At 29.5% G+C, this 21,801-nt stretch overlaps 1 protein-coding gene and 1 long non-coding RNA gene across 3 annotated transcripts in view; one reads left to right on the forward strand and one right to left on the reverse strand.

Moving 5' to 3' along the window:
- The first annotated feature begins 582 nt into the window (after nucleotides 1-582).
- LOC136083823 (uncharacterized) overlaps nucleotides 583-21,801 on the forward strand; it is a 38,167-nt gene continuing 16,948 nt past the window's right edge. The window contains exon 1 of one of the 2 annotated variants that reach the window (XM_065803686.1): nucleotides 583-705. Coding sequence is in view for 1 of the 2 variants with exons in the window: in XM_065803685.1 (XP_065659757.1) it covers nucleotides 13,532-13,557 (26 nt within the window). In the remaining variant the exon portion in view is untranslated. Of the gene's footprint in view, nucleotides 706-13,470; nucleotides 13,558-21,801 lie in introns of those variants that run through there. The other variant, XM_065803685.1, reaches the window with a different exon arrangement.
- On the reverse strand, nucleotides 10,040-17,426 carry LOC136083824 (uncharacterized). The gene is made up of 7 exons (XR_010640127.1): nucleotides 17,138-17,426; nucleotides 14,553-17,061; nucleotides 14,083-14,258; nucleotides 13,214-13,389; nucleotides 12,874-13,055; nucleotides 10,731-10,885; nucleotides 10,040-10,356 (listed from the first exon to the last, which is right to left on the reverse strand). It is a non-coding gene; the product is annotated as an uncharacterized LOC136083824 (long non-coding RNA).

Below are 21,801 nucleotides of genomic sequence, written 5' to 3' on the forward strand. Positions count from 1 at the left end.
TAGTTGAATAACATTTTCATTGTATTTTACCCATTTTTGTTGTATAGTTATAGCTTAAAGAATAATAATTTCAAACAATGTATGATTAAATATTACATTATAATGTATTACCAAGTTAATCACCGTTTAAAATATGACAAATTTAATTCAATAACCTTCTTAAAAAACGGTATGCATTCAATACCAATCATCAATGAAATTGAAACTCTCTAAATGCAACTGTCAAAGTTATACTTAAGAAGTTACGTCTAAGGAGTTTTTTGTTTCAGCTTTTTAGTTTTTTATCTTCAGTTTAACTGTAAAGTTAAATATTGTTAAATCTTTAAAGTTTAATTTAAAAACCATGATGAATTAATTTTATCAACTAAAATCGTAAAAAACAAAAGAACTTAATCATCATCAATGATAGAACTCTTTAGAAAAAAAAACTGCATTATTAAAAATTGATATGAAATAAAACTAAATCTATATTAGCGATTTTAATAAAAACTACGTAATAGCACTGGTTGCCATGGTAAAACCAATGGTTACCATAGTAAATTTAATCTGATTATTTTGATTATTATCCTGATATATAGGTTTAAATTTTGTAAATAAAAAAATTTAAAAACATTTTATTAAGTTATGATCAAATTTGAAATCTTAATACATTTATTGAAATAAATTGGGTTTCTTTTTTTTTTTTGGTTTTTGAGATATTGCCAGGTATTTTTTTATCGCTACATTTTATTATTATAACGATAACAAAAATATTTACTCTTCAATATATAACTGTTATATATATATAGACAAAATAAATTACATACTTTCGTCCCTAATAAAAGATTAGGAGGGACTTTCATTCATTTTTGGGAAAATTTCCCACCTACCTCAAGCTCATTAAGTTCCCTCCGGAAAATCGGCCTTACGGAATAATAAATTATTAACAAATTAGAAAATAATTATTCACAGCTCCTGATAAAAACAACATTTTTTAAGGTAAGCAGGCTTCAAAAATAAACGACCAAGTAAGTATCGATTTATCGAAAAATGAGCTTTTAATTTATTTCTCACCAAAATATAAAACTTATATCAAAATAGTAAATCCTATTGAAATTATTATAAAACAGCTGTTAAAAAATGCGTTTTTGACCGCAAGGCTAAGTTTATTTAGTTTCATGCATGTTTTGTAAAAAATATTAGTTTGGATTTATAAACTGAAATTTTTTGTAAAAATTAGTTACATTGTAATATAAAGAAATCACCATCCCCCAGCCCACCTTTTATTACCCCTTTTCTGCCCCCCCCCCAACCAGCTGTTAAATCTGGACTAAAAGTCCCCCCTTTTATTAAGACCGCCACTCTTGTATTAGAGACTCGATAGAACATACATACGAATATACATACACATACATACGTACATACATACACACATACATACATACACACACATACATACATACATACATACATACATACATACATACATACATACATACATACATACATACATACATAAATACATACATACATACATACATACATACATACATACATACATACATACATACATACATACATACATACATACATACATACATACATACATACATACATACATACATACATACATACATACATACATACATACATACATACATACATACATAATTACATACATACATACATACATACATACATACATACATACATACATACATACATACATACATACATACATACATACATACATACATACATACATACATACATACATACATACATACATACATACATACATACATACATACATACATACATACATACATACATACATACATACATACATACATACATACATACATACATACATACATACATACATACATACATACATACATACATACATACATACATACATACATACATACATACATACATACATACATACATACATACATACATACAGTGGCGGCGTTAGAGTAGGGCCTGGTTGGGCGATGGCCCAGGGCGCCGAATAAAAAGGGGCGAAACTAATTGGTTATTTTACCCTTTGCCTTTTTTTTGAATGGGGTTAAATTAAGCTAGGGGCGCCGTAGAAATCTCGCCCAGGGCGCTGGTTGTGCTAAAACCGGCACTGCATACATACATACATACATACATACATACATACATACATACATACATACATACATACATACATACATACATACATACATACATACATACATACATACATACATACATACATACATACATACATACATACATACATACATACATACATACATACATACATACATACATACATACATACATACATACATACATACATACATGCATACATACATACTCACTCTTCTCCATGGTTTTCTTCATATTGTGCTGCTTGTGTTTGCTTCTATATTAAAAGGGATTTTTTTCTTACACTCTTCTGCAGCTTGTGGTCCAAACAACGTATCTGTTGTAATCTTGAAGAAGTGTTCTCTGTCATCTATACTTTCAAAACTATTTCAAAAGTTCTTATCAGGAGTTATGTTTTCCGACATGCTGAAAGCTGCATCTGTTATCCCTATTTTCAAAAATTCTGGATATCCAATTGTAGTATAAAAGTTGTCTTCGATAGACAGCACTTTTCTTCATACCCTAAAACTTCAGGGGTTCCTCTAGGTTTTACCCTTGGCCCTTTACTCTTTTTAATTTAGATTAACAATCTTCAAGATATTCTCACATCTAAGTTGGCATTGTTCGCTGATGATACTACCATTTTTTCTTGTCATGGTAAGAAGCCCATATTCGCTGATTGCTTGGAAGGGGCATCTGATGATAGGAGTATAGACAAATTTTTTCTAAAAAACTTTTTATATATAAATTATTTTTTTTTAATTTATATATAAAAAGTGACCCCTTATAAAATGATATGTTTTCTTTTAAATATTTTCATTGAAAAGCCCCCCCCTCCTCCTTTCCCACGTAAGCATTACTCGCGAGGTAAAAGACGTGACAAAATGTCGCGGGTGAGAAAAAAGGTTGGGTTTTAAATTTATATGGGTACAGGGACCAAAGCCTCATGTTGTGTAAATGTTAATCCCCGTGGTGTAGGTATTAGCCTTACATGGTGTAGATGTTGAGCTAAAGTCCCACGTGACAATGCCCCACGTGGTATAGATGTTAAAAAAAGTGTAGTTAGGGGGTTGAGAAAAAGGTGCGTGACAAATTTTACCTCGCGAGTTTAGACGTTTAAAATATTGCAAATCAGAGGTTGAGATTAGTTAGACAGCCAGAGGTTGTTGTTGACAAGTTAATCTGCAAAACAGTTTGGTACGGTATTCTAAGTTTTAATGCTTTGCAATGCGATTAATTCTGCACTACGATTTTGTTGTTGTTCTTTTAATATAATTAAGTTATTATCGTCTTTAAGGTTTTATTCACAAGTGAATTTTTTCTGTAATGAGATGCTTATGTTGTTCTTTTAATTTGTCACACGTATGTTGAATGTTCTGTAAAACTTTGACGTCTTTTTCAAAATTCCAGTTTTTTTCTCGGGCTATTTGTTTTTTCTATTTTGGTGGCAATATTTCTTTTCCAACTTTAATTCAGCACAATTTTTTGTAAAATTTTCGACAAGATGTTGTACTTCCACCAGCGCCTTATGTTACTTTTCTATGTTTGTTATATTATTTTTAACGGTTATGTCAAATCTGAAAAAAAAAAGAGTTTCTTTAAATAAAAAAAAAAAATTACGTTTCTTAAAAAAATAACAAAATAAATATGGACTTACGAGGCTGCGCGAAACCCTCCCAATTCGCATTTTGTATTTATTATAATGTTTGACGATTGATTATATATACGTTTAGCTATTTGCTATTGAAGTTTCAGAAGCTTTTCTAAATCGTTGTACTCTTTAATTTTTCATTTGGTTTAACAAAAAATATATTACTTTTTTATAATATTTTAATTGTCATATGATCGGTGTCATGAAGTCACAACAGGCATGTCAAACTCAATTTGGTATGGGGTCTCTTTAGCCTAAGGAAATATTGTAAGGCCCGCTCAAGCTCATACTTATTTTTCTGATAAATGAAGTGTAACTCTTTAACCCAAACTGTCCTTTTGCTAAGGTTTGATGTGAAGTAAACAAGATTATAATTATATTTAAAATCTACCAAATCACTGCAATATTATTTAAAAAAGTACAAAAGTTTAATTTTGCATTATTTATTTCACACAATAACAGCACAATAAAAATGAACAAGGAGTATTTTGTAATAATAATAACAAAAGTTATAAAAATTTGGATTTTTTAGAAATTTGACATCTTTTATTTGCTGAAAGCTTAATAAGGTCTGGTTTTATGTCTTGGCTAGCTACCACTTTCATTATGGAAGACAAATGTTCATCAGTAAGCCTGGACCTCTCAGAGGTTTTATTTTGTTTCATTTGCTTTAAAAGCTGCTCACAAAGATAAGTACTACCAAACATTGCACATATTTGACAAGCAAATTGAATCATCTTGGGAAATTGATGTGGTGGTAAAAATGAATAAAACTTGGGTACACCAACATCAGTAAATTGCTGTTTGAGAACAGAATAACACTGAAGTTCAATTAATTACATTTGCAGATCTTCTTCCACTTTTTTAATATCAAATTTTAATTTACCAATAAGACCCTTCTTCGAATCAATCATAGCGGGTGCTCCATCAGTAACTATAGATACAAGTTTTGTAATTGGAAGTTTATACTTTTCCAGTACTTTTTCAATCTCCAAAGAAATGTCTACACCTGTTGTTGTACCATACATTGAAATCAACTCTAGAAGTTCTTCTGTAATTTCATATTTGAAATCGCAACCTCTGATAAAAACAGACAACTGAGCAACATCTTTAACATCTGCTCTTTCATCCACAGCAATTAAAAAGATCTGAACATCAATGCAGATATTTGTTAACTGACTTCTCAAATCTGTTGCTTTGTCATTTACACGCTCAGCAATGTTGTTAAAATCTTTTATTTTTTCAGGGTAAAGCATCTTTGCAGTTTCAATTAGGCAGTTTTTGATAAATTTACGTTCAGTGAAAGGTCTGGAATTAAATGCAACTAAATGTGCCAGATTATGACTTGCTTTGACTACGAGTTCATTTTTTCACAAAATGAATAATATTTTGTTGCTTTTTTAGTTTGGCTTTTAGTTCAATTAATTTGTCTGTCCTTTTATCTTTTTGATAAATTTCAAATTTTTTTTGATTTTGATAAATTTCAAAAATTTTGATAAATTTCAAAAAATTTTCCTGATGAGTTTTATAGTGCTTTTGATATTGAATTCTTTCGGCACACTAACTTTTTGCTGACAAATCAGACAAATAATACTTTCATTAATGTTTGTAAAAAAGTATAGCACTTCCCATTTTGATTGAAAAAGTCTTTTTTCATCTTCAATTTTACGTTTTCTGCTTGCACTTCTTTTTGAATGAGACATTTTGATTTTAGTGACAATTGCAAAATACAAAAATAGCTCAATCTTAAACAACAACAACAACAAGATAACAACTAACCAATTAGGCCGGATAAATAAAAAAAGCAATCGCTTTTTGGAGTAATTGTTCAGCTTTACGGTAATAGAAATTTGACCAATTTTGATCAATTTTTATATTCACCCGCCTTATTTTCTCATATTGATTGTTAAAATTAAAATATGTCGTCATAGTTTTAACTAATTTTTTTCAGAGTTTCAATTTTAATAAAATGTTAGAAAATTAATTTACTATTCCTTTTAATAAGAGAGTTCAGAAAACTATTTGTGTTTTTTTTATCGTTGTTTTTAATAAAACATTTTTGAAATGCATGTCTGCGGGCTGCCACGTGTAATAAAATTAAAAAATTGTTGGGGGCCGCCATAAAAGGTCTTGCCGGACGCATGTGGCCCGCGGGCCGACACTTTGACATGCCTGGTCTAGAACACAGAGAAAAGTCTTCAAAATAATTCTAGAAAATATAGACAATAAAACCCCAAAAAATATTAATAAAAAAAAAAGTATAAAAAGGCACGCGAGCGATTGAAGGAGACGGAAAGCAAAAGTTTAAATGAAAAAATAAATATGGCGCGAAGAAAGAGAAAATATATGACAAAAATTAATATTTTATGAATAAAGCACGGTATATAATATAATAAAATTATTCTTGTTTTTAATTAAATTTCAATCTCTTTTTTATGTTTGTTTTCTGTTCCACTGTTCAATTAATTTTGTTTCCAACAAAACTGTTCATTTTTAATAAAAAGTTTCCACAGCCAGGAGTACTTTTACAATTTCTAAAAAAGCACGGAAAAAAACACGGAAAAAAGACGTACAATAATGTAAATACTTTTAAAATTAAGTGGGCGCGATAGAGACATAAAATAAATGCCAAGTAAACTATGAGAAATTTATAAGAATTACGACATTTGAAAGAGTAACTCCTTGTACTTTATATATAGTCAAAGCGTAAGCTAAAACAATAGGCATGCCTTTACATTCAGCTAAAATGTTTTTATTTATGTCGTATGTAAATTCTGTTTGAGGTGTAATAATAATTCATTGTTCATCTTTGATCACGATGACGTATTCTTGGTTTACAGACTTAATAATGCCTTGCGTTCCATTTACATTGCCAAGTTCTGGTATATTGCGTAAACAAATGACGGGTACTGCTTTTTTAAGTGATACAGATTGCGGAGTTTTAAATTCCAATTGATATTTAAGTTTATAATTTTGAAATGTTTTTACTTGACTTTCAAAAACAAGTTTAGTATATTTTGTCTTTTTCATATATTCATTGTTGTGTATTATTCTGTCTCTACAGTAAATGAATAGCCTTGTGAAGTGAGTATTTAAATGTTTATTGCATAGTTCTAAGCGTTTCCTAAAATAGGAAAAAGTTTTCTTCGCAATAGATACCCTGTCGCTCGTTGTTGAGATGTGTTTGAAAAGTTGGGTCTTTATTTTAGTGAAAATTTTTAATTAACATAATAGTAATAAAATTACATTCTTTCCAAAAGAGTTTCATCGCCTACAGGTATAAGTTGGGAAAAATCTCCTGCAACTAGTAACACGCAACCACCAAATCGGAGTTTTGATTTTTTAAGTGTTTTTAATAGTAGATGTAATGTTTTTAGAACTTACACTGGCAACATGATGATATTTTATCGTTAATTAGGATTTCCGTAGAATCATATTTTTTTTAATCTAAATAAATAAAAATGTTAAATTACATAAAACGACGTTTATAAAAACATGCGTGTTAAACTACAAATAATCAAGTGCAAAAGGATAAAGAGTTTAAATGAAATATTGACCCCCTTAAGACCATTAAATATTGACCATCTTATGAAAAAATGAATGAAAGTTTTATTGCTTCATAGTGTTTGATATTTTCATAGTAATTGAAAGAATGTTAAATATTCTCAAGAAAATAAAAATGTCTATATTTTAAAGACAAGTCTATAAAACATAGATACAAGAAAATATGTCTCTCTTTTGAAGAAATGTCTATACTTTTTAAGGCTATTGAAAAACATGAGTATCAAATTACATATAATTTAAAAAAAAAAAAATCTGTTATAACTGAACTAGTTTTTATTCAATATTGATAAATGTTATGTTTACTTTAAAAGTAAAACTTGAAAAAAAGATTTTATAACAATATATATTTATAAAAATAAACCATGTCGAACATTTTTGATAAATTAGCATTAATTAATGCAGAAGATGCCTATCTAGATAAAGCGGATACTGATAAGTGCTTGCCGTTATAAAATATTTTCTTTTTTGCATTTTAAAAATTGTTCAGTGATGAAGAAGGTAATGGTAAGCGATTTTCCAGTGCTGTTAAAAGAACATTTTGGTTTATTTGCAATGCGTTATACGCTTTTTCTTGTTCGTCGTTTATTTCTACCTCCATCTTATGAAAAATGAATGAAATTTTTTTCTCAAAAATACAGAGGTTTTAAAAAAGTAGCAAAAGTGCTCATATTAGCAAGACCACTTGGTAAAACGAGCATTTTAAATTAGCTCAAAAAATAACATTAATTAAGTAAAAAAATACCAATCTGACAGTTAGAACTAATTTTCGGAATATGATTCGTTATTAACAAAACTTATCATTAAAAGATCAAATTTTAAGCCACTTTTTGTTGAAACAATACTACTATGTTTTCCGCAAAAAAATTAGTTCGTGATTTTTTTAATTTTATTTACCCAGATCTTTAAACGATAAAAATTCAATTTTTTTGATTTTAAGTTACAAAAAAATATTTAGTATTTTTAAAATATTAAAATTTTTTACTATGTTTTGTTTTTATACAAAAAGCAATTAAAATTACTGCTATTTTTGTACTTTAAATTAGGTAAAAACATTTAAACTAAAAGAAAAACACTGAGTAAATTGAGCATGCTCATATTACACAAAAATTGCATCTTTAAATAAGTCAAAACTTAATGTTTCTATGCATTCTTTTTCAAATAAAAATGGGTTGGATTTTTAGCTAATATATATTTTTATTTATAAAAAAATAAATTTCGTTATTTTAGCACCAAAATTTGGCGCCACAGATTTATTCATTTGTGATGAAATTATTTTAACAACGCAAAAAATTAACAGCGTTTTAATTAGGTGATAGCCGCTAATTACTGCATATAAATTTGCGCTAATTGTACTGGTTTCTGTTATCACCACATAGTGTCGATTCAAAAAATATATAGTAACTTTAACTTCATTGCTTACATCTAAGAAATCTTAAAGTATGCTCATATTAACAAGGTGTACATATTACCCTAATCTACTCTACAAGAATGTCTCTATTTACAAGAAATGTCTCTATTTACAAGAAATGTCTCTATTTACAAGAAATGTCTCTATTTACAAGAAATGTCTCTATTTACAAGAAGTCTCTATTTACAAGGAAATTTGAAGAAAATTATCTATTTCACAGAAATCGAAAGTGTCTCTATTTACAAGAAAATGTATTTTTAGTATATTATTTGTTGTAAGTCATACTTTGATAGAAGCTTTAAAAACCTTCTAAAAAAACAAAGTCTATGCAAGGAAAATGTTTCAAGGTAACAAAGCAAAAAGAAAAAAAATGCAAAGTTTTGAATTGACTGATAAAACTGTAAAATATAACAACAGCGACTCCTTTGCTCCTGGTATTTATCAGTTTTCTGACGTAGATTTTAAAAATAACTCTTCTTATTTTATTACGATTGTTCGTCTTATAACACAGCATGATAATATCAGTGGAAAATGGTTCTATTGCGATGAAGGTGACTATAATCGTCGTATTTAACTAAATCCAACACAAGTTAAATTGGTGTATGAATCATTGGTTGGGCAGTTTTTTAAAAGGGCACATTTTCAAAATGTCACGCGAGTAAATAAGAAGGGAGAAACAGTTTTCATTGTAAGAGACTTATTTTTTCAATGGGACAAGAAGAAAAAAATCCACCCAAAAAATATGTCTTTAGCTTTGAGTGCTTTGAGAAAGTATCAGGACGAAGTGCATGAAGAATACTTCAAGTTAAAAGGAGTCGAGCTAAAGACAACAAATAATTACTTTAAAATGAAACGTTTTAAATACGAAATTGACAATTCTACTGAAATAGAAAATGTGATTATTGGCGATAAAGTAAAAATTGCAAATGCCGTTATGGAGCAGTTGATTGACGAACCATTGAAAAAGAAAAATAGAATAATTGTGCACTCTAAAAAAAATCCGTTAAAAATGACGGAGTACGTTACGGACTACTCCCTCAATACAGAACCAACGGAGTTCTCCGTTAATTTAACGGATTTAATCCGCTACTCAAAAGTAACAAATGAATCCGTAAATTTAACGGATAGTTTGTTGAAGTAACGAAAATATTTGTAATATATGAAAAACTATTTTGTTTATCTTGAGAAATTGCTGAAATAAAACAGTTCTAGATATTTTATACGGTGTTTAGACGGTTAACTAGTTGCTAGGGTTTTAGACGGCGTCAACAGCAATAAAACTTTTGTTAAAATAAATTAAAAATAACACAAAATTATAAATCTTCATGTATATCATGATAAGTAAAAGATACATTTAAGAAAAAATTAAACATATTTAGCGAGTGTTGATCACAGCTCAACCACTCCATTAGACAACAAACCGTACTGCAGCCATAAATATCTCGCAGAAACTGCCAAAATGATTGTTGATGGCTGGTATTCATTGTTAAAGCACCAAAAAAGCTTGAATAAACGATCGATGCCTTCTACAATAGATGTGTCGGCTTCAAGTAAAGTTTTTTCAGTTGTAATCTTTATGGAGAGAATTTTTTCTCCCTCGACCCCTTGTATTAATATCACTGGATAAGGCCTAAATTTGCAATGAAACTAATTGTTATATCCGTTATAATGTTATTATAAATTTTATTTATATATTTATAAACTATAATTATATGCTGTTTTCAATTTTAAATTTACGTGCACTGTAAATCAACTAAAAAATATTTTTTTTCACTGCATATCCGATTGATTTCAATGGCTACTTCTGGAGCAGAACGTTTCAGTTTTCCCCCTCGTCGCAGAAGCGAGCATAGTAGCTTGCATGCATAATAAATTTTCGTATCAAAAACAACTATATAAATATAAAGAAAACGTATAAGTGCCAAACAAACCTAAAGGTTAATTCCATGCAAAATATTTTTTTAACAAAAAAAATAAAATATCTTTAATAAAAATAATGCAAACCATAATGTTTTGTAGAAGCAATTACAGTCACAGCTTTGATGTAAACATTTTTTGACAGTAAGCATATTTTATTATTGGGTCTGAAACAGTCTGATTAAAGGTTTTGAGGATATCAACCATGCAGTCTGAATATTTTAAACAAAATTCCTATCAATCTACAAATAAATATGCTACTATTAAATACAATGCCTAAAACTGTATTAATCTTATCAAATTAACTACTATTAATCATTTATTAACAAATTCTGTACAATTATTTTGTAATCACTTATACATACAGTGTCTCAAAAAAATATCCGACCAAAGATTTGTTTAAATATTTTTCCAAAAAAAAGTGCTGTATTTTCGTAAATTTAGATTTTTTTGGTAAACTCAAGATTAATAAAAACGAAAGAACATGTTTTTAAATAGATTTTATTTATTTTAATGTAAAATATGAATCACAAAATTTTTAGTCTTAAAATAAAGGAATTTAGGTTGTTTTTTTATTGTCAAAAAAATATTCGACCAAACACATTATTTGTTTCAAAATTAATTATTATATAACAAAACAACTATTTTAATACTTTGTTGGGCCTCCCTTTGCTTGGATTACAGCTTGTAGACCTCTAGGCATTGATTAGACTAAAAATTTTGTTTGTTCTAGTTGAATCTTTTCCCAGGCTTTTACAATTGCCACTTTGAGGTTATCTTTTATGGAAAATGACTGATCTCCAATTTTTCGGTCTAAAATTTCCTACAATTATTAAATGGGATTAAGGTCCAGTATTGTGCGGGTCATTCCAAGACCTTAACATTATTTTCAGCAAACCACTCCTTGGTTTTAGTGGCACTATGCTTGGGATCATTATCTTGCTGAAATATAAATCCCTGATCCTAGCCGAAGTTTTCGAGCAGATGACTTCAAATTTTACTTTAATATGTTTCTGTATTGCACCTTATCCAATATAGTATCAATAAATTGGAGTTTTCCGATACTATTCCAAACTATTGAACCCCATACCATCACGTTACCGCCACCATAATTGAGAGTTCCTCTCACACAGCCTAATTTGTAGGCTTCTCCGGCTTTTCTCCAAAGTTTTTGGGCTCCATCAGATGACCTTAACTTAAATTTCGATTCGTCGCCCCACCGGATCTTTTGCCAGAAACTTTCCGGCTTGTTTTTTAACTTCTTAGCAAACTCCAATCTTCTTTTCATGTGTTTCTCTCTCAAATAAGGTTTATTACACACAAGTTGAAATATTTTTTTGAAAATTTTTCTTACAGAAAAGCCGGAGAAGCTTACAAATTAGGCTGTGTGAGAGGAACTCTCAATTATGGTGGCGGTAACGTGATGGTATGGGGTTCAATAGTTTGGAATAGTATCGGAAAACTCCAATTTATTGATACTATATTGGATAAGGTGCAATACAGAAACATATTAAAATAAAATTTGAAGTCATCTGCTCGAAAACTTCGGCTTGGATCAGGGATTTATATTTCAGCAAGATAATGATCCCAAGCATAGTGCCACTAAAACCAAGGAGTGGTTTGCTGAAAATAATGTTAAGGTCTTGGAATGACCCGCACAATACTGGACCTTAATCCCATTGAATATTTGTAGGAAATTTTAGACCGAAAAATTGGAGATCAGTCATTTTCCATAAAAGATAACCTCAAAGTGGCAATTGTAGAAGCCTGGGAAAAGATTCAACTAGAACAAACAAAATTTTTAGTCTAATCAATGCCTAGAGGTCTACAAGCTGTAATCCAAGCAAAGGGAGGCCCAACAAAGTATTAAAATAGTTGTTTTGTTATATAATAATTAATTTTGAAACAAATAATGTGTTTGGTCGAATATTTTTTTGACATTAAAAAAACAACCTAAGTTCCTTTATTTCAAGACTAAAAATTTTGTAATTCATATTTTACATTAAAATAAATAAAATCTATTTAAAAACATGTTCTTTCGTTTTTATTAATCTTGAGTTTACCAAAAAAATCTAAATTTACGAAAATACAGCACCTTTTTTTGGAAAAATATCTAAAAAAATCTTTGGTCGGATAATTTTTTGAGACACTGTAAGTATGAGTATTATACACTAAATATTGATATCTGATAAAAAGAGTCACATATTAGATAATACTGATAGCAAAATACCAGCTCTGGAATAATCTTGAATTTCGGTAATTTAAGCATCAGTCGGGATAATGAAGGTTGATCTGATGAATGAACCCAAATTTGTCGAGAACAAAACATTGACTTAGTAAATGCTTTAATTTCTTCTACACGTGTGGAAGATAATGAATTAGGCTTTTCAATTTCATCGAGGTTGCTCATTTCTAAAATTAATTTAAATATAAAAAACACAGAGCAACAATATAGATATAAAAATTATAAGCAAGTTTATAAAAAACTCCTAATGAATAATTTTGAAAGACCTATATTAGGAAAACATAGGTTTTTACAACAACTCGACAGAAATGATAAATTAAATAACCTAAACTTAATGTGCAAAACATGAATCCACAGGGGCACCCTTCAGGATTTTGAAGCTCTACTGAATGACCCGCTGGTTGAGACAGTTCTGCCAGTTCAGGATCTGCCAGTTGAGTTGTATCACAATGAGTTAAGTTGTGTCCCTTTTACGAGACCAAATAAACTTTTTTTGTGATCCTAGTATACAAAAGAAAATAAAGTTAGTAAATATAGCCGCTTGTATGACATAAAATAAGACAATAATTCAAACAAACTTTTAGTTACTATGGAGACATACAATGGAGAAATTACAACGCAATGACACAACATAGAAAGTACAATGCAAGTTGGCAATATAAAAAGTTGGTAAGCATCTACAGTAAAATTTATATTCAATTAATTTAAATAGTTTTAATAAAGACCAGTTAACTTTCTTCTAGCATTTTCCAATCCTCTCTCCAAGAAGCCATGATGATTAGCAGAATCATAAAAAATGCATGCTGGAAGTACAAGTGCCTCACTTGTACTTCCAGCATGTGCCTCACTTAGCACTGCTGCCAGCAGTGCTAAGTGAGGCACTTGCACTAAATTTTTGGTACTGATCAGGATAATTACCATAAGCACTTATCATTTTGTGCACAACAACTCAAATAATGTGCTGTCTAGTAGAGATTGAAACTTTACCAGAATCGACCTCTTCAGTATATTGACAAGTACTCTATAAAGTATAATATACGATATTGCTGTTCATTAAAAAGTTACTGTTCACAAAACCTTGAAAACTTTTATTGCTAAAAAAGTAAAGTTATTACTTCAAAAATAATTACTTAAAAATCAAGTAAACTGCAACTATACAAAAGCAAGTAAAAATCATTTAAGTATTCTACTTACAAGGTGCTGTGCAAGAAAGGGTTTAATTGAATAAGTTGAAACAAAAGCCTCACTCGCAGCTTTTATTAGATGGCTGTTGTTAACAGAAACACTAGATTCGGAAAACGTTATACTGGAAAGTAATACGTTTGATTTGGCTGCAACAAAGGTAACGCTAATGGTGAATTTGATATTGGCTGTATTAAAAAAAATAATTAATATATAAAAGCAGTTTATAAAGTTAAAACACACAAGTAACTACTAACTTCAAAATGTTACATAGAATTTATGATAAAAAAAAGGCAATAATAAGATAATAAACAATTTACGCATTACTAATGTGTTAATACAGTAAACAGTATTTAGTATATTTATATATATTACAGTAATATAGCAATAATACAGTAAACAGTATTTAGTAAATTTATTTATATTACAACTAATGACAGCTACTGAATAGCCGTCTTTAGTTGTAATTTAAATTAATTTACCAAATTAGCATTGGTCCACTGCTGACCATCTGTAAGGAGAATGAGAATTGTGTTTGATTCTGCTAAATGCTTTATTATTTCAAAATCAACTTCATCAACCTCTGTGCCATCATTTTTGTAGAGTCAACAACTTTATCTGATGTCAAACCAAACTTGCAACACACTGGAAAAACAATACAGAGTCATTTAGCTTTTTATATGCATGACAAAAATGCAGACTAGTTAAAGTAAATATATATGAATACACAGTACCAATTTCATTTACAATTAAACAATTACACAAATTTAATAATTATTAGGATTTATATATTTTTCAGTTTATAACGAAACATAAACGAAAAAAAAATTAACATTTCTAACAAGCAGTATATTTGTATCTTAAACAAGCAGTGTATTTGGATGGCTAGATTTTTTAACTTCAAAAGAATGAAAATGTTCATGAAAATGAAATTTTTCAAATGGATAGCATACAAAGTATATTTGTTTTGCTAGAGAAACAATGCACTTTAGCTCTCCAAACTGAGTATGACTTTCCACAATGTCATGACACAAAATACAACCTTGTTTGATTTCATAACAGTCTAATCTAACTGAATGAGCAACATATATTTCATCACAATAACCCACATTTAAAACTGTGCGCAAACTATTCGATACTGCTGGTTGTAAATTGCCTACAATTATAACTATCACATATACCGATTTGTACTTATTCTGCATACAAAGACCCACTAAACAATGTGTTTGCTAGTTTGAGTTGACTACGATGCATAATAGTTTTGCAAATGTTTTTGAAATTGCAAACAACAGAAGCAAATTCTTTAGCAAATCGATGTTTTGCCTCAAAACGCATACACCAGTATCTGCTTAAAGGCCCATACTTTACTATAAATTCTGGATAATGTAGCATAAAATGATTTTTTGGAATAAGTCTCTTTTCTTGATACATGGTTTTAAATTGGGCATGATGTTCCCCAAATTAAACTCGAGCTGACGATTGAGGCCAACAGTTATAGTCGGAGCAAATAATGCATCCATGCAATCAAGTAACATCAGTAAAAGTCTCCAATGACCATCACCTTCTGGAATTAGGTTTCCAATTATTAAAGGCAGATTTCTTATCAAACACCATGATTCAACAGCTTTAATGCGAATTTTTTTTTAAATTAACTTCTGGGGTTTTGCTGTTTTTGTTACCAAAGGAATAGTTATAATTATTGATTGCATTGTTGACATCGGCAAGTAGAAAATATTTTTTATCCATCAGTGATTGCAAAACAAGGCAAATTTCTAAAAGTACAACACCTTCTAATACATCATGCATGCAGTCAACTGCACTCTGGTCTATGCAGTGAAACTGTGACAAACAATTAAAAGGACAACTATACTTAATGTCAGATTCTGAAACATTGTAGTTGTTGCTTTTACTTTCTGATACACACATATCGTACTCTGTTCAAGTCCTCCTATCAAAGGTTTCTGCCTTGAATGAAGTTTGAATTTCACACTGTGCACACTTGCAAAATTGGCAAAAGTATTTTGCATTAAAGCTTTCCATGAAGCCGAACAAAATGTGTGCTCCTAAATTATCAGCAGAAAATAAAATTAAAATGGCATAAATAGTTTCTCCCACTCCATTAACTTTGACAACAACACCCTGTTCACTTTCCAATTGTGTACAGGGTGAAAAGTGTAGCAAAAATGTTTTTTGGTGCCATTGAAGGAATGAATGATGATGAAAAGTATGTGTATCAACAAAATCTTGTACTTTATTTGGGAGTGAACTAGGTGTGCACTGCGGGAAATTAATCCTTGATGAAGCTTGTTTCAATATCTTGGCAAGTAGGATATCAATAGGTACAACATAGCATTTGTCCTCTACTAAAACAGAATGCATTGATTGCGATGCCATAGAGTATTTTTGCTCTTCACGTATACCTAGTGACATTTCTGTTGTCTCAATATAGTACCCACATTCTTTTAGCCATTTGTTTCTTTTATATATGTCATTTTATTGAAAATACTGAACATACTATTGACATCAATTATCACATCAAAAACAAGTTCATTAGTTGGAGCTACTTTCAACTTAATTGCTAAAGTTTCTACTCTCTTTGAAGCATAAACAGCAACGTTATTTAGTAGGCCAGACATATTTTCCATAATAAGCTGCAAATTAGCTAAAGTGATGTTTGGTTTTGAGGTTATTTCTGATACTCTTGTTATAGAACTAGAGTTAACAATTGTGGCATTATTACAATCTTCGTGTGGGTCACTTGGAAAATTTGTGTCAAATGCACCTTCCTGTGACTCACTTCGTAAGTTGTTACAGCAACTTCCATTATTGTTGAAGCCTAAAGTTTGATCTGGCACAACAAAATGATGGTACTCAAAATGCTATTTTAACTTACTAAAGCTAAGGAATACTTTTGGACAGTTATTAAACATACAGCGTAATTCAGATCCCCTCGTGGCTAAGCCATGAAAATTTCGAAATGGTAAAAAAGATCTAAAAAAAATGCAAAATAATTTGAGCTTTTAAAATATTGCATTTTTGTTTTAAAATGCTTTTATAGTATTGTCACCTTAAGCAGCAAAATCTTCACTACTGTTAATGGCAACTAACTTCTTAATAATTCGATTAGAAGACCATACTTTGATTAGCACAGACATAATGAGAACAACTAACCTTAAACAAACATGTTAATATTCACTAATTAAATTTCAATACACTTTTTAAATAAGTTTTAAGCTTCAAATAAATATTAAGTATTCAAAGAAATTAATATTGTGAACTCTTTTACACGTTAACTTAACAAAGTTATTCTGTTAGCTAACGGTGTCATCAGTTGTTTTATTCCCTTATTTTGTAACAATTTAATCCGTAAACTTTACGGAGTTTAACGGATTTTACTGTCAATGGAGTTACTCCGTTGATATTTTAACGGATTTTTTTTTGAGTGTTGAGCCCGATGAAGAAACCGAAAAAAAAAAAACATTTCGTACTTGAATTTGTTGGAAGAAAATTTAAATAAATTTTTATATAACCGTATGAAATAGTAAATAGCTTGTTGATAGTAAGTGATAAACTGCGTAAATCTTGTCCATAAGCTTATACGAAGCAACGTTCAGCTATAGCAACAAAATTTGACACACTCTGTTTGAGAAGAAATAGATCAACCGATGCACAAAAGTCATTTATTTTACGAGGGGTGAAGCACTGCATCTTTATTTTATGTTTATGAACTCCAGTTGAAGAACATGAGCCATCTAATTCAAGACTTGACTGAAAGACTGATTTGACATTAGGTATGACAAACTCTATATCTTATATAAATGAACAAGAATCCTAGTTTTCTTCTTAGTTTTAAAGTCTTCGAACCGATTGTAACCAGCCGCTTTTTATAACTAAGCAGTCAATTTGAGTATGGCATTTTTGTCACCCTGTATTGAACTCTTTCAATCATTGAAATCTCGGCTAGATTTGGCGGACTCCATGCCAGAGCTTCCAACTCAAGATGACTTCGCACGTAGGTAATATACAAAGTTCTCCATATATAATTTTTGTTGGTCAGTAAGTTTATCCATATCTCATTCCTCAATTTTCACCAATGAAATGAAAAAAACACAACCACAACAAACCCCTGTGGATTACTCCTTGATGCTAAGTTAGTCTTTAAGAAGTGCTACCACTCTGAATACCAGTGGATTACTTCCCGGTTGGAATTGTCAGTACTATTTTATTATTTTATCTTATTAACTCAAATAGAACTGTTGGTTTATGTAAAATACAAAAACTCGTAAAGTACTCTCACTATATTAATTATCATACGCAAGCGTCATCAAGTGGGCAGGGAGAGGGGCTAGAAACAACTTGCTATCGAAACTAAATTAAAAAATATAGAATTAAATGTTGAAATTAAATTAAATATCGAAACTAACTTACGAAACTAGTAAAATGATTAAAAATTTACTGTTTAAAAAAATGATTTTTTATAAAATGATAAAAAAATTTTGCAAAAGTTGAGTCAAGAATACAACAGCTGCGTCAAGTTTTTTTATGCATGAAAAAAAAAGTAAAAAAAATTTTAAAAACAGATTAACTTTAAAACAAATTTATTATTTTTCTATGTAAAGTTAATTAAGAAAAGTGTTAAATGTCTGACTATAATTATCTTATTGACAATGACAAACTCAAATTGATGCACTAATCTTTTTGTAGAGCTGAAAATCTAATCGAACAGTTGTTGAACTTTTCAAAACGCATTAGTAAGATCTACATCCTGGTCATCTACAAAATAAGTAAACTTGAGCACATGGTAATGGTGGCTCTTAAAAGAACTTGTAATGTTTATGCAGTTATATTTAGTACAAAATTTAACGCTATAAATCAATTATTATTTACTAATTTAGTTTAAGCTTTCTTTTATATTAAACAGTAATAATAGGTTACTATTTTGAATTGGTTTTGTTAATGAGCTTCTTGCTACTCAACATGTATTTTTTTGAGTTAACTTTGTGCTTTTGATAAACGAGCAAAAGCTAATTGGTTGCCGTTAACCGACGATCAAGAAACAACTTGGCATAATTGTATACTTATTCTTGTAGAAACTTATGAAATATACTAGTTTAATTAGGACATAGTTTTACGTCCCTATAAAAACGTCCAGCACTTATGGGTTAAATTCAGCAATCAGTTTACCGAGAAATATATGAACAGAAATTGTATCATGATGCATGCAATCAAAAATAATAAATATTAAATAACATTTACTTTGAATTACGTCATTCAGTTTGTGATAAACAATAAAAGGATGCAATGAAACTTGACAGTTTTTGCAGTAAAATCACTGAACAGCATTTTGCACAACAAAGGGCTAATTTTCAGAAAACTTGATCAAAACTATTGACCCATTTAATTTAAGTTCATTTCTCTATGATCGCAAATAGTTGCTTCAATATTTGGCAATGTAATAATGCTGAGTAAAACTGATACATTTGAAATTATCCATAAAGCCCTCTGCAGATGATTGTAAGGATTCAAGAGTTTTACGATCTGTTATTATCTATTGCCTTAAAGTTAATTTTTCATCTGTTTCAAAGTCTTTAAACTGGTCTTTAAATTAAGTCTTTAAAATTTTAGTTTCTGGACATTAATCATAACGGTTGAACATATATTCTCTCGATTCATTATTATACACTGTTTTTTCAAAAAAGTATTGATAGTCCACCGTAACCGGGCAAAGCATAGAATAAAAATTATGAATTTTATTAGCAAAGAAAAACTTTAACTCGTTTTTAGATACTTGCTATGTTAGTGCCATTGTTATAACCTTGGTCGCAACGAGCTTAGCTTGACAAATTTATTTAGTTCTATCATGCTTAACATCAACTTTGCTTTATATTAGCCCTTTTTTATCTTTTTGAAGTCTTCTTGTGTAAAGAACCTTTTCCAATCGCAGACTGATGATTTTTATTTGAATATTAAAATACAAAAAGATTAAGTAATAATTTTTTTTGCTATGGTAACTAACAGTTAAATACAATTTTGGACGTAACTCAGAGATTTTAGAAAATTCAACTTGTATTCCATTTTCTTTCTTATATATAAATTAAATGATATTAAATTAATTAATAGTAATTTTTCTGCATATTTACATTTTTAGCACCAATCCAGAAAAATAAAAACTTTTATTAGACAAGTTCTGCTAATTGCGTCATGCTCAGAAAGTTTCAATTTTTTTTTCATTGACATTTTCTGGCAACGTCTTTTCAGCATTTCCCTGTGGTAATGTCAGGATTCTATATTTTCCTTTTTACTTTGTTGCTACTTAACCATTCTTTCTCTTCTTGCTACTTAACCATTCTTTACTCTAAATTCACCAACTATTCTTGACAAACTGTTTGATATAAGAATTAAAATTGTGTGTTGACTCTTTTTCCTTTTATTCCAATATTAAATTTAAAAAATTCACTATATTATTCTCACACTGCAGTACAATACAGTTCAATAATATTCGTACAATGTACATTGATATTACTAAGTATCGCAACTTTGTTTGGTGATAAACCACTGACAGAAGCTTTTCTGAAACAGCTGGTTGCGCTTTTTCAATTTAACATTTAATACATAACCAGCATGACCTCTGTAACTAATACGTTTCATTTCTAAAGATAAAACTCTAGTTTCAGAAAGGCTAGTATTTAGAGTGTCATTTGAACATACTATATCATCTATTTCATCAATATCGTTAGCATTTTTACTTAATTCATCTACAGAATATTTATTTATAATCTTTGCGGCAACTTGGACACAATATTTGATATGGTAAAATGGCCCTTATTTTTGCCAATTTTGACATACAGTCTATATTCTCTAGATTAATACTTCGCAAATATTAAGCGAGCAACGATTAGTCATTCTAAATGATTTGGAACAGTAGCGCTGTAAACGCGTGTATTTAACCAACAACAACAATTTGTGGTGGAACTAAATTAAATTACAAGTTCGTAATGAAATTTAACTCTGCTTCTTATTTAAAAGTTTGAGCAAAAGTTATTTAAACCTTTATTTCGGCAGTCAGTTTTTAAATGACATCGAATTCCATCAACATTTCCAATAAATCAAGCACTTAAACTTTAATTTGTTATACTTTTAAACAGACATGTCACGATGTACACATGTCACGATGTAAACAGACATGTCACGATGTAAACAGACATTTTAGGATTTTGTTCTCGTTTCATTGTGCATTAATAAAAATATAGATAAAGCTTTTGAATTTAGTTTAAAGACACTTTTCCGTATAAAATATTAATATACTAACCAATAAAAATCTACTAACCAAAGTTAGCACATGTCACGATATAAACAGACATGTCACGATGTAAACAGACATGTCACAATGTAATTATACATGTCACGATGTAAGCATACTTGTCACGATGTTATCAGACATGATTTTAGCAAATAAATCTTGTTCTCGTTTAATTGTGTATTAATAAAAATATAGATAAAGCTTTTGAATTTAGTTTATAGAGACTTTTCCATATAAATAAAAATATACTAACCAAAATTAGCTCAATACAGAAATAGTTAATTTACTGACCACAATATCCTTCGCAGAATATCAACGACCTTGAAGATCTAACCTTACTCATTTAAATCAATTTTTTTTTTCATTATACGAATCACCCCAAAAATTTTTCTTGAATTTTCTAGAAGGGTAAAATGTTTTCTTTTCAATTA

Source organism: Hydra vulgaris, chromosome 08, assembly GCF_038396675.1.
Source record: "Hydra vulgaris chromosome 08, alternate assembly HydraT2T_AEP".
NCBI lineage: Eukaryota > Metazoa > Cnidaria > Hydrozoa > Anthoathecata > Hydridae > Hydra > Hydra vulgaris.